The 16657-nt window shown below is 39.0% G+C and overlaps 1 protein-coding gene across 1 annotated transcript in view; it reads left to right on the top strand.

Annotated features, from left to right (window-relative positions):
- Positions 1-4999: 4999 nt before the first annotated feature.
- The window catches only part of NUP205 (nucleoporin 205), a gene marked incomplete at its 5' end in the record, with an annotated part of 48160 nt that continues 36502 nt past the window's right edge, over positions 5000-16657 (top strand). Inside the window, 8 exons of the mRNA XM_082281107.1 lie at positions 5000-5027; positions 8179-8321; positions 9345-9516; positions 10457-10601; positions 11457-11616; positions 12775-13003; positions 13158-13322; positions 14097-14272. Coding sequence (XP_082137233.1) covers positions 5000-5027; positions 8179-8321; positions 9345-9516; positions 10457-10601; positions 11457-11616; positions 12775-13003; positions 13158-13322; positions 14097-14272 — 1218 coding nt within the window. The remainder of the gene's footprint in view (positions 5028-8178; positions 8322-9344; positions 9517-10456; positions 10602-11456; positions 11617-12774; positions 13004-13157; positions 13323-14096; positions 14273-16657) is intronic.

Here is a 16657-nt window from a genome sequence, read left to right on the forward strand (position 1 = left end):
GAAATTGTCAGAAGTGCACAAGCTATATTTTGCATACATCTTTTGTCTACAGGATGCTTCTTGTCTTGTGCCCAGAGAACTCCAAAGAAGTGGACAGTGCTGGGAAGATAATGAACAAAATGGCAGCATAATTTGTGAAGGAATTTTACATTGCAGTAGAGATGGCATTGCAAGATACCCTTTTCCTCAGTCTCAATGGTTCCTATATCCATTTCACTCAGTTTGTAAGTATAAAGTAATGATTTATTTCAGTTTAGCTTAATTGACTGCCAAGATGCTTCCTCTCCCATTTTTTGCATTGTATCTAGTTACAGAAACCCTCTGCTTTACATTATTAGCACAGAGAGTTTTGTGCAACTTTACACATCTTCAGTGTTGCCCAAGTGAACTCATTACACTTCTGTAGCTTTGCACCTCTTCCAACCCACCCATTCCCTGATGGGAGCCCAAAAGGATGAAAGAAGTGTGTAAGTCACTGTAGAATACATTCAACATGCTCTAGAAAGTGCTCAGAGTGAATTACAGGATAAAGCCTGAATTTGTGAAACTGGCAACTTGGAAAAACATCAACTGTCCTGAAATCTGATATGTAAATCCCTGAACAGAATGAATATCAATAAGGCAGTTGATGTGCCAAGGCTTCTATGTACTATATCAAATCTCTCCACTTTGCTTATGCTTTGTTTTTCCAGCATTTCATTGGTTGTAGGTTTCTGCACCTCTTGTTGTCAATCACTAGCAGCTACATCCTTACAGTAATCAGATTACCTTCTGGGCTAATAACTGCCTCATTGCCCTCAGAAACTGAATGGAGAAATTATTACAAAAAAAGAAAGGCTATTCTTCATTCTGGGATGGAGAAGAAAGAGAAACAAGACAGATAGCTTTAAGGGCCCCAAAGCGGGAATTAGGGAAAAAATGACTCAAAATACATCACAGAGCCAAGAACAGCATTTTCATTTTACCACTGAAGCCTGAACAAGGATCAAGACCCAATTGATAAGCAGGATACTGTTTATTAAGGCATTTATTTCTGGTCAGATGCCTATAGTCAGTAATTGCCCTCACCTACACAGGAAGGGCAGCGCTTGCTGTTGTTCAGCTCATCTCCCCCCGCTCCCTGGCCCCCAAGAAAGGTGTTCACATAACTTTAAGAATATTTAGCTCATTGTTGCTTTTGACTAGATAAACCACTTACACGAGCTAGCGACAACCTCACACAGTTTCTTTGATGAGCTTAGATCCCATGGTGACACTAGAAATATCTAGGATGAAAGACAGAAATTACAAAGTTATTTCCTTGAGAAATGCTGCAGGGAAAGGTCTCAGACTTTTTTCTAAGATGTGATGCCAAGCTAACTATCTCAATGTATAAAGCACACTTTTTTGCAGCAAAGTCAGAATTATAGCCAGCTAAGAAGTTTCTAGGAAAATTAGCTGGCATAGTAAGAGAATTCAGGACTTTTTACTCTGCCAACTAACATGATGCAAAAATACATTATTTTTCCTGTTCACATGATGGAGCCAGGCTGCAGATCCATTCAGTTGTCATTCCAGGCCTGCTGTGAGATGTTATACACATTTTCACAAAACAGTAAGCTGAGATGCACAGAGTTAGTGTCAGTCAAAACAAGAGCTCCAGGAAGTTTTATGGTCTAATCAGTAGCCAAAAATGTTTTTGGCTTTTTGGGAAAGAGGCATATTTCACAATGCAAGGACTGGTCTATGTATGTAGATGCACTTTTACAAGGCAACTTTCTCAGTTTCAGCTGCAATGCAGAAAAGCCTTTTTTCATTTTTCTCCATCATGTGATGGAGATGTGAAGGATGTGATCATAATGACACTGAAGATTAAAGGTAGGAAATTAAGTAGGGCCTCTCAGGCATTTGAACAATACTCTTTTTTTGGCTAATAATTATTCTTCCTGGTAATAATAACATGTAAAGGGAGTAAATTATATCATCATCGTTATCTTTGTATCTTGAGGTATGATTTGACTATGAACCACTAAATACAGTACTATCAAAATTAAGAATGTTACACCTGTAGTACATCACAAACCACCTACAAGTTACAGTCAAAGAGTAGGTTGCCACTGTGCAGCTCAATTTAATTATTACTGAGAGTTATTTCCACCCATAGAAATGAATGTAGGTCTCTCACCTTACAAGCAGAATTTGCTACCCTATGGGCAATTCGGAACCTCCTCTCCCTGGAATCAAGGGGAATTAATATCCACCCCAGGTATTTAGTATCAGCCTACCTTTGATACTTCACAGATTTCTGTCTAGTAATTAAGGATGAAAGACATTGGTGTCCCTTCCTGAACCCATCTGTATTGGAGAACTTGCTGAGAGCTATTTTTAGGGAGAGGAATGAGGTATTCTTTCCCTATAGTGACCTGTCAAAAATAGACTACCAAACCAGCCAGTGATCCTGGGTAAACAATAGGAACCTAAATTAAAGGACAGCAAATAAAGCAAGAATAAGCAAGAATTACTATTCATGGACTTCTCTACTCATTAAAGCATGGATGGATGGATGGATGCAGTTATGCCAATAAAAACATGCGCAGAATGTATGGTATGGTGTATCTAGATGCCTCTCTTACTTCATCTGTACTAGGAGCTGAACTGTCACAACTATTTTGCATTAAAATATCACATTGCTGACAGAGAAAGAATATAATAAATGCTGTGCAGCTGGAGCTAAATGTGGTATTTTTTCTTCTGAAGTTCAGAAGCTTCCCAGTGAAGCTGCCCAGTGACCTACCCCTTGCCATCCACTATTTCAGGCTGTCTTTTTTTTTTTTTCTTGTTGCTATGTGACCCTAGGTCAATTGGCAAGGAGAAGAAAGAATTATCTGGAAACTTAAAATACTAAATGTGCAGTGGTTAGAAAGGATTTTTTCCTTCAACAGAGTTCTAAAAACAGTGGGTGCAATCTGGCTGTATCTGAATGCCAAAAGAAATATGACAGCTCTTAATGCCTGGGAAAGGCTTTTTTTTTTTTAAAAAAAAAATTCAATTATTTATTTCTCGCTCTTCTTTAAAAGTTCATGTTTCTTAAGGAAACACAGCTTATGAAATCACACTGTATGCCAAACTTTTTCAGTAACTTTTGAACCTGTTGCAATTTCTGAGTCAATTCCAACCTAATCTGATCGAAGGCTAAAGGGCTCATAAACTTTGTGAAACTTGGGGAATGTATAAAGGAAAAAGATCAAAATTAGAATCACTGTGGAAGGAAAGACTGAAGCAAAACCTCATTACATTTGCTGCGGCCAGATGATCAGGACATGCATCTCCAAGTCTGTCACGATACCTGCCTTTCATAGTCATGGGTCTTGAGGTGGCATGTGGGCAGCATAGGAGCAGAACTATGGCTTTGCAGGGAAGGGTGCACGGGAGAGGATACAGGAATGCTCTGCCCAGGTACCAAGGCTGCTTTAGTTCAGCTGCTTGTGGAATACCCTTGCTTATTTTACCTTTTGCCTGGCATTCTTCATTTCCCAGACTAAAATGAACAATTCACTATCATTCTCATCATTATAGGTCTAGTCTGTTCATGGTTAAGACCAGGAAAGGGTAAATCTCAAAGAAATATGGGGCCTTTGACTAAATCAACAAATTAGGCCAAATTAATGAGAACAGATTCATCTGTTGAACTGAGAGAAGCTGTTCTTGACAGGACAGACTTTTTTTTTCTTTTCTAAAATCTCCATTTCTCTCTCCTCTTCTGATTAATGCTTGTGACACAGTTTCTCTACTTTCTGTCTCTTTTTTTTATAGCTGCCTTGCCAATTCACTCACCCCAGGACCATTACCCCTTCTGCCATCCCATTATATGGGGGATCTAGAGAAGGAAAGATAGTTATTTTGCCAATTTCCCATAGGTCTAGTTCATTGGACATGGTTTTGCAACCATGAAATACTGTTTTAAAAAAGTTCAAAAGGCTAAACTATTAGAACTAAAAATGAACTCCACTTTTGGTGGAATCTTTTATCCTAAAGGTGATACAGGAAGGAATTTCTGTAAGAAAGTTGATTACTACTGGGACAGAGAATGGTAAATTGACGTCAGACACAGACTACTTCTAAGATACTGGTATTTGTTCCTCAGCTCCAGATATGTAAATGTATAAACATGTTTTGTTTTCTTTTCTTCATGCCTGGTACTTTTTTTTTTTCTTTCTTGCACATACTTCGAGTTTAAATGCAGCTTTCTTGACAGGATAACTCCTACCAGAGCTGGTGTTTGTGGGGTTTTTTGTTTATTTTTCTCCCCTATACAAGATTGTAAACCCTAGTTCACATTCAAAATTATTTATTGACTCTGTTTTTTTAAGACTTCAACCAGAAACCAGAGAAGCTGAAGCCATCCTGGTAATATGTTTTTTTCAGTTAAAAAAATAAACTAAAATATTCTAATAAATGCATCTCCTAGTGCAGTGTTTGAATTCGGGTATTTAGCCGTATTCAGTGAAAACGGCTTATGGGGCAGGGCTTGGCTTGGAAGGAAAGACTCCCTTGAGCGTGGCGTGGAAAGGGAAAGAAAAACGGAACGGCACGGAATCGATGTGTTATTTACATCAGAGGAGCGAAGGCGGGAATGCAGAAGCCCGGCGCTCTCCTTTCCCGCAGCCGCCTCGAGGCACAATGAACCATCAACGTGCAACTACAGCTCCCGTCAGCCCGGGCGCGGGGCTGCCGGAGCCGCTGCCGGAGCCGCTGCCGGAGCCGCTGCCGGAGCCGCTGCCGGAGCCGCTGCCGGAGCCGCTGCCGGAGCCGCTGCCGGAGCCGCTGCCGGAGCCGCTGCCGGAGCCGCTGCCGGAGCCGCTGCCGGAGCCGCCTCGTGATCGGCACCAGCTGTGCTGTGCCGCAGCCAGCAAGGGCGGGAGCCGCGGCACGCCCAGCCCGGCCCCGCAGCCCGGCGGGCGGGGGTTGGCTGGGCCTTCCTCGGGCGCCGGCGCCGCGGTCGCGCCTCCCTCTCGCCAAGATGGCGGCTCCGTTGGCGGTAAATTCGGGTAAGAACAATCCGAGTGTGGGGCTGCGGCTTCTCCTCCACCTCTCCCCGCGGCCGTCCCACTCCCCGGCCCTGCGCCTCTTCTCCGAGCCCGCGAAACCGGGGGCGGCCGCCCTGGGAAGGCCGGGTGTGCCGAGGCGGCTAGGGAAGGCCCGAGCGGGCGGCGGGGAAGGGCTGCGGGGGCGCGGTGTGCGGGCAGGCGGTGGGAGAGCGGCCTCCCGTGCGGCCGTGCCCGGGCTCGGGCCGCGCAGAGCTGCCCGGCGATGGAGCTCCGCGGTCAGAGCTGCCGCCGCGCCTGGCTGGTCCTGGCGGGGAGGCACACCAGGCTGCGAAGGCCTCTTTGGTTAGAGGGGACTGTGGTAACTCGGTGTACACGTGGTTACGCGTCACTTCGGTATTACGCTCATCTCTTAATGCTGTGTGGTGTAGGAGGCAAAAGAGAAATATATCCAGAATTTTGCTCAGTGGTGCACATGGAGTCTGGAAATGTGCAGCTGGTTTCTCATCCACTGAGTATTGCTAAGGACTTGAAAACCCTCACCGTCCCAATTGGAAGTTTTGTTATCACAGCTTGTGTCAGTTGCTGCTCGTCTTGTCCTGGGGTACCTCTGCCTCTGCTTTCTAAGTATAGTGCCATTCAGTAGTTAGAGAAAACAAAGCCCCCATCCCTCTTTAGCCTTCTTTTTGTAAGACTGAACCAGGTCAGTTCTTTCAGCTTCTCACTCATCCCGTTCTCTGGCTCATTATTTCTGTATCTTTCTCTGAGGAGCCCAAAAGTAGACACAGTGTGGGAGTGAAGGACTCTGAGGTGCCTAAATAATCACTTGCATCTGCTGGCTACAGCTGTTAATACAGCCTGAAGCCTGCAGGCAGCCTTTGCCATGAGCGTGTGCTGCTGACTGGTGTTCAGCTTCCTGCCTGCCAGGACACTTGGGTGTTTTTCTGTAAAGCTATTCTCCAGCAGCTTCCTTGGTCCCCAGCCTGTGCAGTGATTCTGTGTTGGGGGCAAAATGTTGCATTTATTATTGTTGAGCTTCATTAGGTTAATAGAAGGAGAATGGAGACCCTGTGGAAAAACAGTTGTCACTGGAGTATAGGCCAAAAGGTCTGTAAATAAGGTTTTGTATGTTAGTAGTGACAGTTAATAGTCATTATTAATTCTAGTTAATAGAATTAAAACCTCCATTCCTGTGGCAAGCAAGGAACAAATTTTACAGAGAATATATTTTGATCTCGCGGAATGGATTGCATCCCTGTAGCCTCACAGAAAGGCAGTAGTAAAGCAAAGACTCTTCATAAGAAACTATGACTTTGTTGAAGTGAGGATTGGAGTAGTTCTAATGAGACTATTTAATAAATTACACAGCAAGAGAGTCTACAGCCTTATAATTAAAAAAACTAGGGGAAGAGGGAGTTTTTTAATGGGAAATATGGGAAAAATTAAAGGGGATGTGGCACTAGAACTAGGGAAGAATTTGCCTTAGGTTATAGTATATTGTTTGTGGGAGCAGACATATCATGGTTGAGTCTATAACTTGGCAAAAAGTTCAGGCGTAAGCGTCAACTGCTGTTGTTGCCAAAAGAAGCAATGCATCCTGTCCTTCTTTGCTGTCCCTAATGGGATGGTCAGCCTCTAAAACTAATAATAATAGAATGGCTTAAGTGGGAAAAAGTCAGCGTGGTCGCTAAAGTCCAACCTCTTCCCATCCTGGGTGGGATTCCTTTCTCTGCAATAATCCATCTTTGTGCCATCACAGAGCAAGCTGGGTTGTAGATGTGATCCTGCTGAAAATAAACTTTTTTTTTGGATTAGGTTTTGGTGAGAGAAGTTAGATCCTTAACTTGTTCTAATGCCTTGCAGTACATGTGTTTGGGCTGGTGCAAAGCAATTGTGGTAGGGACAAGAGCAAGCAAATGGGCCAGGGAAGTAGTTGAACAGTTTTTGGCAGACACTGTGGTTTGCTGCTGGTGTTTATTGGACTTGGTAATGTAATAAGAGTGAAAAGACAATTTCAAGTGGAAATAAATCTCTGAACTCTGAAGTTATGTGGGACAGTCAGCTATAGCTGAGTGTGAAATTATGCATCCAGTAGTAGCTGTTTCTAGGTGGGGGTAACATTGTATGCATTAAAACACTGATCCTCAGAAAAGACGAATTTGTCCCTTTTTTACAGGCTAACCCAACACAGCCATACTGGCACTGCGAAATGTGTTGTCTCAGTCATTTGTAAATTCTCTGTAGCTACTCAGCATGAATGGCTTCACCAGTTATGTGTGTAGACTTCACCATTTAAGTATGACAGTCTTTGATCTGACATTCTAGAGCTACTTTGAAGCCTGGGAGATTTGCATTTTGATTGTTGGGAGGGATATCAATTTTAGTTTGAGTAATCAAAGGAGTTTGTTCTCTCTTGACAGCCAATGTTTTTCTCTGATTAGTGAGGCAGGATTTTACACCCCTTCCAGATGACTTAGCTCAGTACACACTGGTTCATCTCTGACAAAGTAGGAGCAATAAGGGTGATTTAAATAGCTTGCTTTTGCTTAAACTGCTTTATGGTTTTCCCAACTTGCTCACTCAAGTAGTAATCTTTGGAAATGGTTGAAACCATTTTTCTTTAGCCATCTGCTCTCATGCGAGAGTATTTTGTTTTGATTTGATGGGTTGTTTAGCTAATAGTGAAGGTAGTCCTTTTCTGGAGTATTCTGTAGAAGTGGTAGAGTCACAGTCCTGGAGGGATTTAGCAGACATGTCGATGTGGCACCTGGGGACATGGTTTAGTGGTGGACTTGGCAGTGCCAGATTAATGCTTAAACTCTGTGATCTTGAAGGTCTTTTCTGACCGAATACCTGTATTGTAAGTATCCTTACAAGATGACTTTGAGCACCAGAATTTAGGTGCATACATCATCTTTTTTGATTCTTTAGCTCCCTAAATGCAATTAAATTTTACATCAAACCATCGTTGTTGTTGGGGTTTTTTTGTGCCTTAAGAAAGGAAAATATACTTTTCTTGATGGGTGTAACAGTATACTGACATGCCAAGAGTAACAGTAAACTGAAAAAGAGTCTACTTATTGAAAACAGTGTATAAAGAATTTGTTTTCTTCCTTTCTCTATTTCAAATACATTGTTTTATTTCTTCTTTTAGCTGCAAGCTTGTGGGGTCCATATAAGGACATATGGCAGACTGTAATGAATGCCATTTGGAAAAGGCAGCCTGAAGCTGTGCATCGTCTCGATCAAGTTTTAAAGAAGCACAAATCTGACTTCATTTCTCTCTTCAGAAATCCGGTACTGGACTAATGCTCGCTTCTGGAATGAGTTGGAGAGTTGATGATTTGCTCTGTCTTATATTGTTGTCTTACATGCCATTTTAGACCCTGACCATTCTTTTCATGTGACATTTTTACAGTACATAATATAGATGTGTTATATCAGTCTTGTCCTGCTGTAAGAATACAAATAGTATTAAGTGGGAGAAAATAATACATACATATTATTTTGTATCTTCTACAGAGAGTTTTATCTGTGATGTATTTTTTCTCTCATTATTTTAGTGCTGTTTTGAAAGCAATAGTAAAAGTATCTAATGATCCATCAGTCAGATATTAACTTTTTTTGTTACTCTTGTGTGTCTGAAATAAAGCACAAATCTATTTTGTCTTGTTTTGCTCCTGTTCCAGTCAGATTAACAAACACACAAAACAGGTGAACTTAAAAAATACAGAATGTGTCTTGTTTGGAATGCCAGATAATGTGAAAAGACTTCCTGTTCCCTGGCTGGTGGATCATAAAGGAAATATATAGAAATATATCTTCTTTCAGGGGTGTTATTTTTTCAGTAGTGGATGGCTTTTTTAAACTGATAGCTACAGAGTTTCATCAGTATATTTTAGCATCTCAGTTTAATGGAAAAAGAATGATGTAGAAAATAGTTGGGAGTAACGCAACAGTTCTGAGCAACAACCCAGATGTCTTTCACTGAGTTGATACCAATTCCTGTTGAGAATTGCATCAAAGTATACTTTCAACTTCTATTATTTTGAGTAAACTAAATGTCAGCGCCGATTGTATAAGATTATTTTTCGTATGTTCCCAAAGGGACTCTCCTCTCCAAGCATGAAGCATTTTTAGGATACCTTTACTCTCTTTGTTTAAAAATACTGCCTTTGTTTTTATGATGATGACCTAACCTGACAGAACTGTATTTGTGAGGAAGGATTAATGTGTAAAGCTTTATTCAGTATTTGATCTTGCCATTCTGAATAACTTCTGATTGTTTGAAAGATTGAAACTTGCTTGTTTCTCTTGCAGCCAAAAAATGTTCAGCAGCATGAGAAAATTCAGAAAGCAAGCACAGAAGGAGTTGCTATCCAGGGTCAGCAGGGAACTAGGCTTTTGCCAGAGCAGCTCATCAGAGAAGCCTTTATCCTCAGTGACCTCTTTGATATTGGAGAGTTGGCAGCTGTTGAGCTCCTTCTAGCTGGTGAGAAGGGAAAATATTTAAGAGCTGGAGAAATGCAGCTTAAATAGGGCCTTCTTATTTAAGTGTATGTTTAATGTAAATGTATGATGCAGTGAAGGCCTTAGCCTCCTAACACAGAATGTTCTTAAAAAGAAATCTGTTCTCACTGTAATGTCATATGATAGCAGTGTTCTGAACCCTAATGTTTGTACACTCAGCTATTGCAAAAGGGGAATATTCTGAGGAAGTCTTACGATTTACTTTCTGTATCATTGAATTTAAACATAAATAAAATGTGACTGAGAAGTTTTCCACAAAGCAGTGTGATAGATACTGATTCTTCAAATTATGTATTAGTTATGCATTGCTGTGTGACGCTGTAGTCTAATAACTGATTAGTAAGAGAAATATTCTGGAGAGTGACACATTCTTTGCAGGTAGAAGATTGATTTCAGAGTTAAGTTATAATTGTTAGTCGTTATTACTAGCTACTGTTCGTTAACTTGGAAAGTTCTTTAAAGAAGTAGCTTGCAAATTTGTTGCCTTTGGAAAGCCATCTTCAAGTCAGCCTCACTTTCTATTTTGAACTTAAATTTTCAATGTAATTTCAGATAGAAAATTTAATTTTGAATAAAAGATACTTCTATGATAATCAGCTTGAATTGATTATTAAGATGGGTACATATCAGTGGCAAATACCGTTTGGACTAGGATATTTATGGACTTGCACTTTAAAACAATTTTTGTATGTTTTAAAAGTTAAATATTAATTTTATCAATAGCACCCAAAATATCTGGGATTTCTTTTGAGTGTTTGAAACAAATCAAAGTGATAGTGAATAACCACACTTACTTTGAATGTGGTATTTGTATTTCAATTAGAAATACAAAGGTTTAGAGCTGTTATCAAGACGTGTATGTTCAGCTTTCTTTGACTATTCTGTGGATTTTCACTCACTAGGAGAACACCAGCAGCCTCATTTTCCTGGCCTTACAAGAGGTCTAGTGGCAGTTCTTTTGTACTGGGATGGAAAAAGATGCATTGCCAATTCACTACGAACCCTCATCCAGTCGCGCCAAGGCAAGACATGGACATTGGAACTCAGGTCTGTATCAGGGCAATGAGCTGATCGAAGTTCTTTGTTTTGAGTGCTTTTAGGACTAATTAGACTAGAGGGAATATGTATAGTCTCAAATTTGCTTGTTTCTCATAACCTGATGCAGCTGCTTTCATGTTTGTTTTTTAAGCAGAATCATTTTTTGCACATATTTTTATTGGATTATAAGGATATCTATTTTACTTCCATTTCTTTCATGCTACTTCACCTTTTGACGGTATTTTGCTTCAGACATTCTCCCAGTCATTGTTGCTCTAACTAGTGGTGATTGCTCAGTATTTGAGAACCCTGCTGTCTTCTGACTTTCTGTGTACCACAAAAGAGAATTGTTCTCCTACCTTTACTTAGAAGGAATGTAGCATCTGCTGGTGAACATTGTATGCTAGTATTTTTTGCCTTGAAAAAGAAAGCAGTGCACACTGCTTGCTTCCAGTGCACAATGATTGGTTGGCTAGAGAAAGATGAAAAGATGTGTTCTGAGGGCAGTGTCTGGACAATTGCATTTACTAGTAAGAAAGAGCCTGTGAGTTTGTGATCTGTGTGCATCTTATATGTAGTACTTTTTGCTTTTAATAGCAATCTTAAGTACCTGATCCCTGTTGTATTCTCATATTCCATGTTCTTGAACCTACAGCTACCTAAAGACTTTGTACCCATTCAGCATAATGGTTTGGGACTGCACTGCTTACTGATTAGCAATGCACGTTTAGTTGCTCTCTGTATGTAAATTATTTGTACATTTTTTTTGTCATCAAATACGTTTGATGGGATTCATTATTTTAGACGTCCTTTGTGACTGGAAAGCTATGATTAATTGTTAAATTTATATTCTTTCCATTATAGTCAAGAGTTAATTTCCATGACAACACGCTTTACAGATGACCTAATGGAGCAGGGTTTGACTCAGAAGATCCTTACACTTGTGTCTCACATTGATTTGAACAATGAATTTGATAAACTCCAGAGAGAGCGAGGATTGGGCAGTGAGAAGCATCGCAAAGAGGTAAAATTCACCAAGCATGGATGTTCTTCTGTGTTACTGAACACATTAGAATAGGGTTAGACTACAGAGAATTCTTTACCTTTGCACACAGTCTGCTGCTGTCTGAGATCACAGGTACTGCTCCACAACTTGTGCAATATCAGTGTGGGATTCACTTTGCTTCCTGGATTTCTATTTTACTGTTGCTCCCAGATGCTAGGGCATTCCTTATTTTTAGTGAAGAACTGTAACAGTAAAAATCTAAGCCTAGTATTTACACTATGTGTAAATTTCTTTTTTTTTTTAATTCTGAAGTCTGTATTTTAAGTTATCAGCACCACCATTATCCACACTATTGGCATAAGAAAAGTGAACTAATTCACAAATTATTAACACAGATTGAAACCAAGTTGTCAGGTGAATAATTCTCTTAATAATCCCATTGTGTTAATATGAACAGAAGCATTTCTAATAGTCAAATAAAATTGCTTGAAAATACATTGTCATCTTTGTAATTCTTGAACTTAATTGACACTGTGACTAACTGCAGCATATTTTTTTCTAGCAGGAAGATTTTAAACATTATTGTTTTAAATTTTGAACTCCTTTCTAATGGGTGATCTGCCTAAAAATCATTGTGTAATAATAAATCAATTTATTTTCCACTGAATAAAGAACTAGTCTTACACTTTTGCTATGAACCTAGAAACTATGGAAAGAATATCCTTCTCATTTATCTTAAATTACCTTAATTTACCTTAGTTTCACCTTAAGATTGATTTTTTGGGGCAAGGGGAAGGCTGACTGTATCTGGGGTAACTGCCAGTGCAGTTGTGTAATTAGAGACAGGAAATGTGACTTCTGTGTGATACATTTACAGCTATGTAAATTCTGTGTAGATTGATGTCTCCTGCCCTTGACAGGGATGCTGGTTTGTGTGTAGTCATAGTCCCAGGTATCTACTCACACCTCTCATGAAATACATGGGAATATAAATGCAATTGACAAGCAGAAGTGTCCTTTTGTTGTTTAGCAAATAAACACAACATTTTCTGTAGCTGCTCTCTTTAGAGTGATTTTTAGTTTAAGCTAGTCATCATGATTGACTGAGAAGGACAAATTGAACCTGTTACCAGAATAGGTACATTCACTGGATTTTTTTTGTTTTGTCTTTTAAAGGTTTCTGATCTCATTAAAGAGTGCCGACAGTCCTTGGCTGAAAGTCTCTTTGTCTGGACCTGTCAGTCACCTCTGAGCAAGGACGACACTCTAATCCTCATAAGTTACCTGGAGAAGGTAACAGTGGAAGCTGACGGCTCGTTGGATGGCGTGAACTTGTCTCTTCTCATGGCTCTCCTTTACTGCTTTGATGTCAGCTTTCTGGAACAAGGTGCAGAGGATCGTGAAGGTAACGCTGGCAGCATTCCCAGAGGTTACGTCGTACAAATGGATAAATTGTTGTTTAAGCAATTTTATTATTGATCAGTAACAAATTGGTGAAAAAACCCATGCAAAATCCTACATTTGTTTACTGGGTATTGGTTTTGTTTTTATTGTTGAAGACTTGATGCACCGACTCCCTCTGCTAGCAGAACGACAGTACATAGCAACGATCCACACTCGGCTTCAGGAGTCTCAGCCCTGGAAATTGCCAGGCCTGCAAGCTACTGTTAGATTAGCCTGGGCACTGACGTTGCGGGGAATATCCCAATTCTCTGATGTGACAGGTAAATTACTCTAAAGCTCAGTTGCTGCATATTGGTATTCAGAGCTTGCAAGTGCTGTAAGTCAAAGGATCTATTACCTTTCTGAAGTGTTATTATTTACCTTTATGATAAAATCACTGTTAACACTTATATAAAGCTTTCTCTGTATTTGATTTTGGTTGTCGAGAATTGAATTGCTCTGAAACGTGCACAGATATAGCAGTAATTATTTACTAGACAGTAATAGTGTCTCATTGAAGTGAGAGAGATTTTAATGTACTGGAAAACTCAAGGATTTCATTTTCAGCTTTAGTATAATTTGAATGCTTAAATTCAGAATAAGTTCCTGATTGTGTTTTTTTACATCTGTAGATGTCAGGCCTCAGTATCTTGAGAGGACAAATCTATTTATAGTTTTCTTTTTTCCTCTCTGAGCTTCACAAGCTTTCCAGCTTTCTTCTAGGTCAAAATTGAGTCTACTTCAAAATATCTGTTAAAGAAAATGCAAACATTAAATATAATGTTTAATTAAGGTTGGTTTGTGATTCTTGGTTCACTACCTTAGCTATTTTTGGGTAAATGGATATGCACTGTAACATTTTTTAAAGCAGAAAGTTGAGGTCATCATCTGCCATTAATTGTTTTTTCTACTGTACAGGAGAACAATAGACTGAAAAAAAGACAAGAGTTGATAGAAGCATGTAAATTTTCATGTCAGCTGTGTATCCTGAAATATATTTGTTTGGTAACAGATTGTTATTTACTTTATCTGCTCTTGTGAATTTTGTTGCCCAGCTCTTGCAGAATTCACTGAGGCAGATGAGGCAATGGCAGAGCTAGCGATCGCTGATTACGTTTTCCTCTTCCTGACTGAATCTGTTGTGGCATCTGAAAATTTCTACCATGAGGAATTTTACATTCGCAAAATTCATAACCTTGTCACAGACTTCCTTGCACTCATGCCAATGAAAGTAAGTTGGTTGTGTGAATAGCACTTACTGAGAAATGTGGGCATCTCTTCTGTATTTCTAATATTTGGTCAAGGTAGCATAGAGAGATTCAGACATAAGCCTCAGCTTCAGAAAACTTCTTCACTCTGTAGAAGCCATAATGTTTGGGGTTTGTTTTCCACGCTGAAGTAGAACGTGATTTTTAAAACACTTCAGTGTGGTCAGATTTGCAAAACAAGCTTTTATGGTCGTAGTGGTGTTTGTTTTACATGATTAAAATTTAAATGAATGCTGAAATTGATGGCTATGCATGTATGTATTGATTTTTTTAATATATTTTTATCGTTTGATACAGACAGTAGTGTAACCTAAATTGAGTTACGGTTTTTGTCCCTCATTTTTAGTTTATTCTTTTACTAATGGTCTTTTCCACATTTTAGGGGAGGGATTCTGCTTTTTTGGTAGTATCAATTGTTGTGAAAATAAGCAACTGTTTTCAGTCTAAGAGAAATGCTGCAAAAGGATTTTTAAAGAATTACAAGTTTCATTTGTGCAAGATCTTGTAATTAGACAGAGAAAATCAAAATTCCATGGAAACACTTCTATTTAATTAATGGAGGCTTTATTTTATGACCTTCGTTGTGTTGAGCTGTATTTGGAGTTGCCAAATAATTACCTTTTTCAGTGTGCAAAAAGGATTTTAAAAAGTATTTTGTTCATTTTAACCTTACAGAATGTGAACAATATTGGCAGGAAAAGCAATATTTGAGCCTCGTGAACCTTTAAGTGCATATATAAACACATAGCTTTGAGGTCTAATCCTAGTTTATTTATAATTTGTTGGTGTTGCATGTTGTTTTCTCAAGCTTTTTTTAAAGCACATCCATAGAACAAGTGTAATGTCAGTTCCACCAGGTTCATATTGATAAATCACTGCTATATTTATGCTGCAATAGCTGCCTGCACCCAACACTTACCATTTTTTAAGAGGCTTTGGACATCCTTTGAAAGATGCACACAATGGTGATTTTTGTAATGCAGACACAGTAGCCCTTGGGAATATTTTGAATATATGGGGAATATGTGAGGAATATTTATGGAATACCCTTAAACAATTGGGTGCAAACAAGTGTGGAACTGAGGACCTTTTTTTGAGACAATTCATTGAATGGTATTGCTTTACAAAAGAAGTGTCTCCCTATAATTACACGGGTGGCTGCAGAATGACCCTGACTGAAGTTTCTGCCATGTTAAATTTAGAACATATGTGACCCTGTCTCCTGTAGCTGCAGAACTGCCTGAAAATCCCAAGGCAGTAGCTTGATTTGTTGGTATATCTTATCTTCATTTCATTATGGACTCAGATACTTTATCTTTGGGAAGAATATTTCTTTTCCTCTTGAGTTTTTTTTCCCTCAGGTATACAGTTGGTTGTAGCTAATGCCTGAAGATGAAGAGAGATGTTTATTACAAGTAGGATTTTGTAATACAGGATATAAGCCAAAATGAGACCATTGACTTGTATTCTAGTTTGCTAGAGGCCAGTACTAGTTCTTTCACAGGAAAGACTTTGTTAGTAGGCAATTGGGATATAGCCCTACGAGGCAACTTTTTGTCTTAACTGCTAGTTAGTGGTTGGCTTATGTCCTCAGCTATTTCTACTGAATCTCAAATTTTAGGTAAAAAGAAGTGTCTGTTTTGTGCAATCTTTATTTTGCTTTGTGTATCTGTGTAACTTTTGTTCGGTTTTATTTAAATCTCTAAGTCAGCATTTTAATTAATTCTTGTGTGTAATTTTAGCATTTATGCTGCTTGCCAGTGATGATTTGGGTAAATCTTTTTGTTGACTGCATTGCATTCATTCAGAACTTGATAATTAGCTTTAGTACCTCAAATAATTAATCATTTAACTTATCAACATTCAGTTTTGTCCTTGTTCAGTTAGTGTACTGATTTAGGTAGTTTGCTTTGACCCTTTCCACTGTTACTTCTAGTTTTTAATCTTTATTATTATTACATTTTAACTGTTTTTTCCTGATGAGACACAATTATTTTGCTGCTCATTCAGTTTCACACATTGAGATATATTATAGACCATGAACTAGTCTCTGTTGACTGTCACCATGTTGTATTTTTTATGTGTTGAATTGGTTGCTTGCTTCTGTTTCTTGTTCTTCAGTGTCTCCTTAATATTTAACTAAACTTAACTTTTAATCTCATCTGTTTGCTTTCTATAAGCCTCTGTTGGGGTCTCATGTCAAAAGCTTTTTGAATTTAAAATTAAATGTCATCTGGTTTTTGTTTAGTAATTAGCTTTTTCAGCACAAAGAAGTTTAGGATGCTGATTAAATGGCTACTTTTAAAAAAAATTGCTGCTGTTCTTCTTGCTCTTCTCGCTTGTTTTTC

Source organism: Coloeus monedula (genome assembly GCF_965178545.1).
Source record: "Coloeus monedula genome assembly, chromosome: 4".
NCBI lineage: Eukaryota > Metazoa > Chordata > Aves > Passeriformes > Corvidae > Coloeus > Coloeus monedula.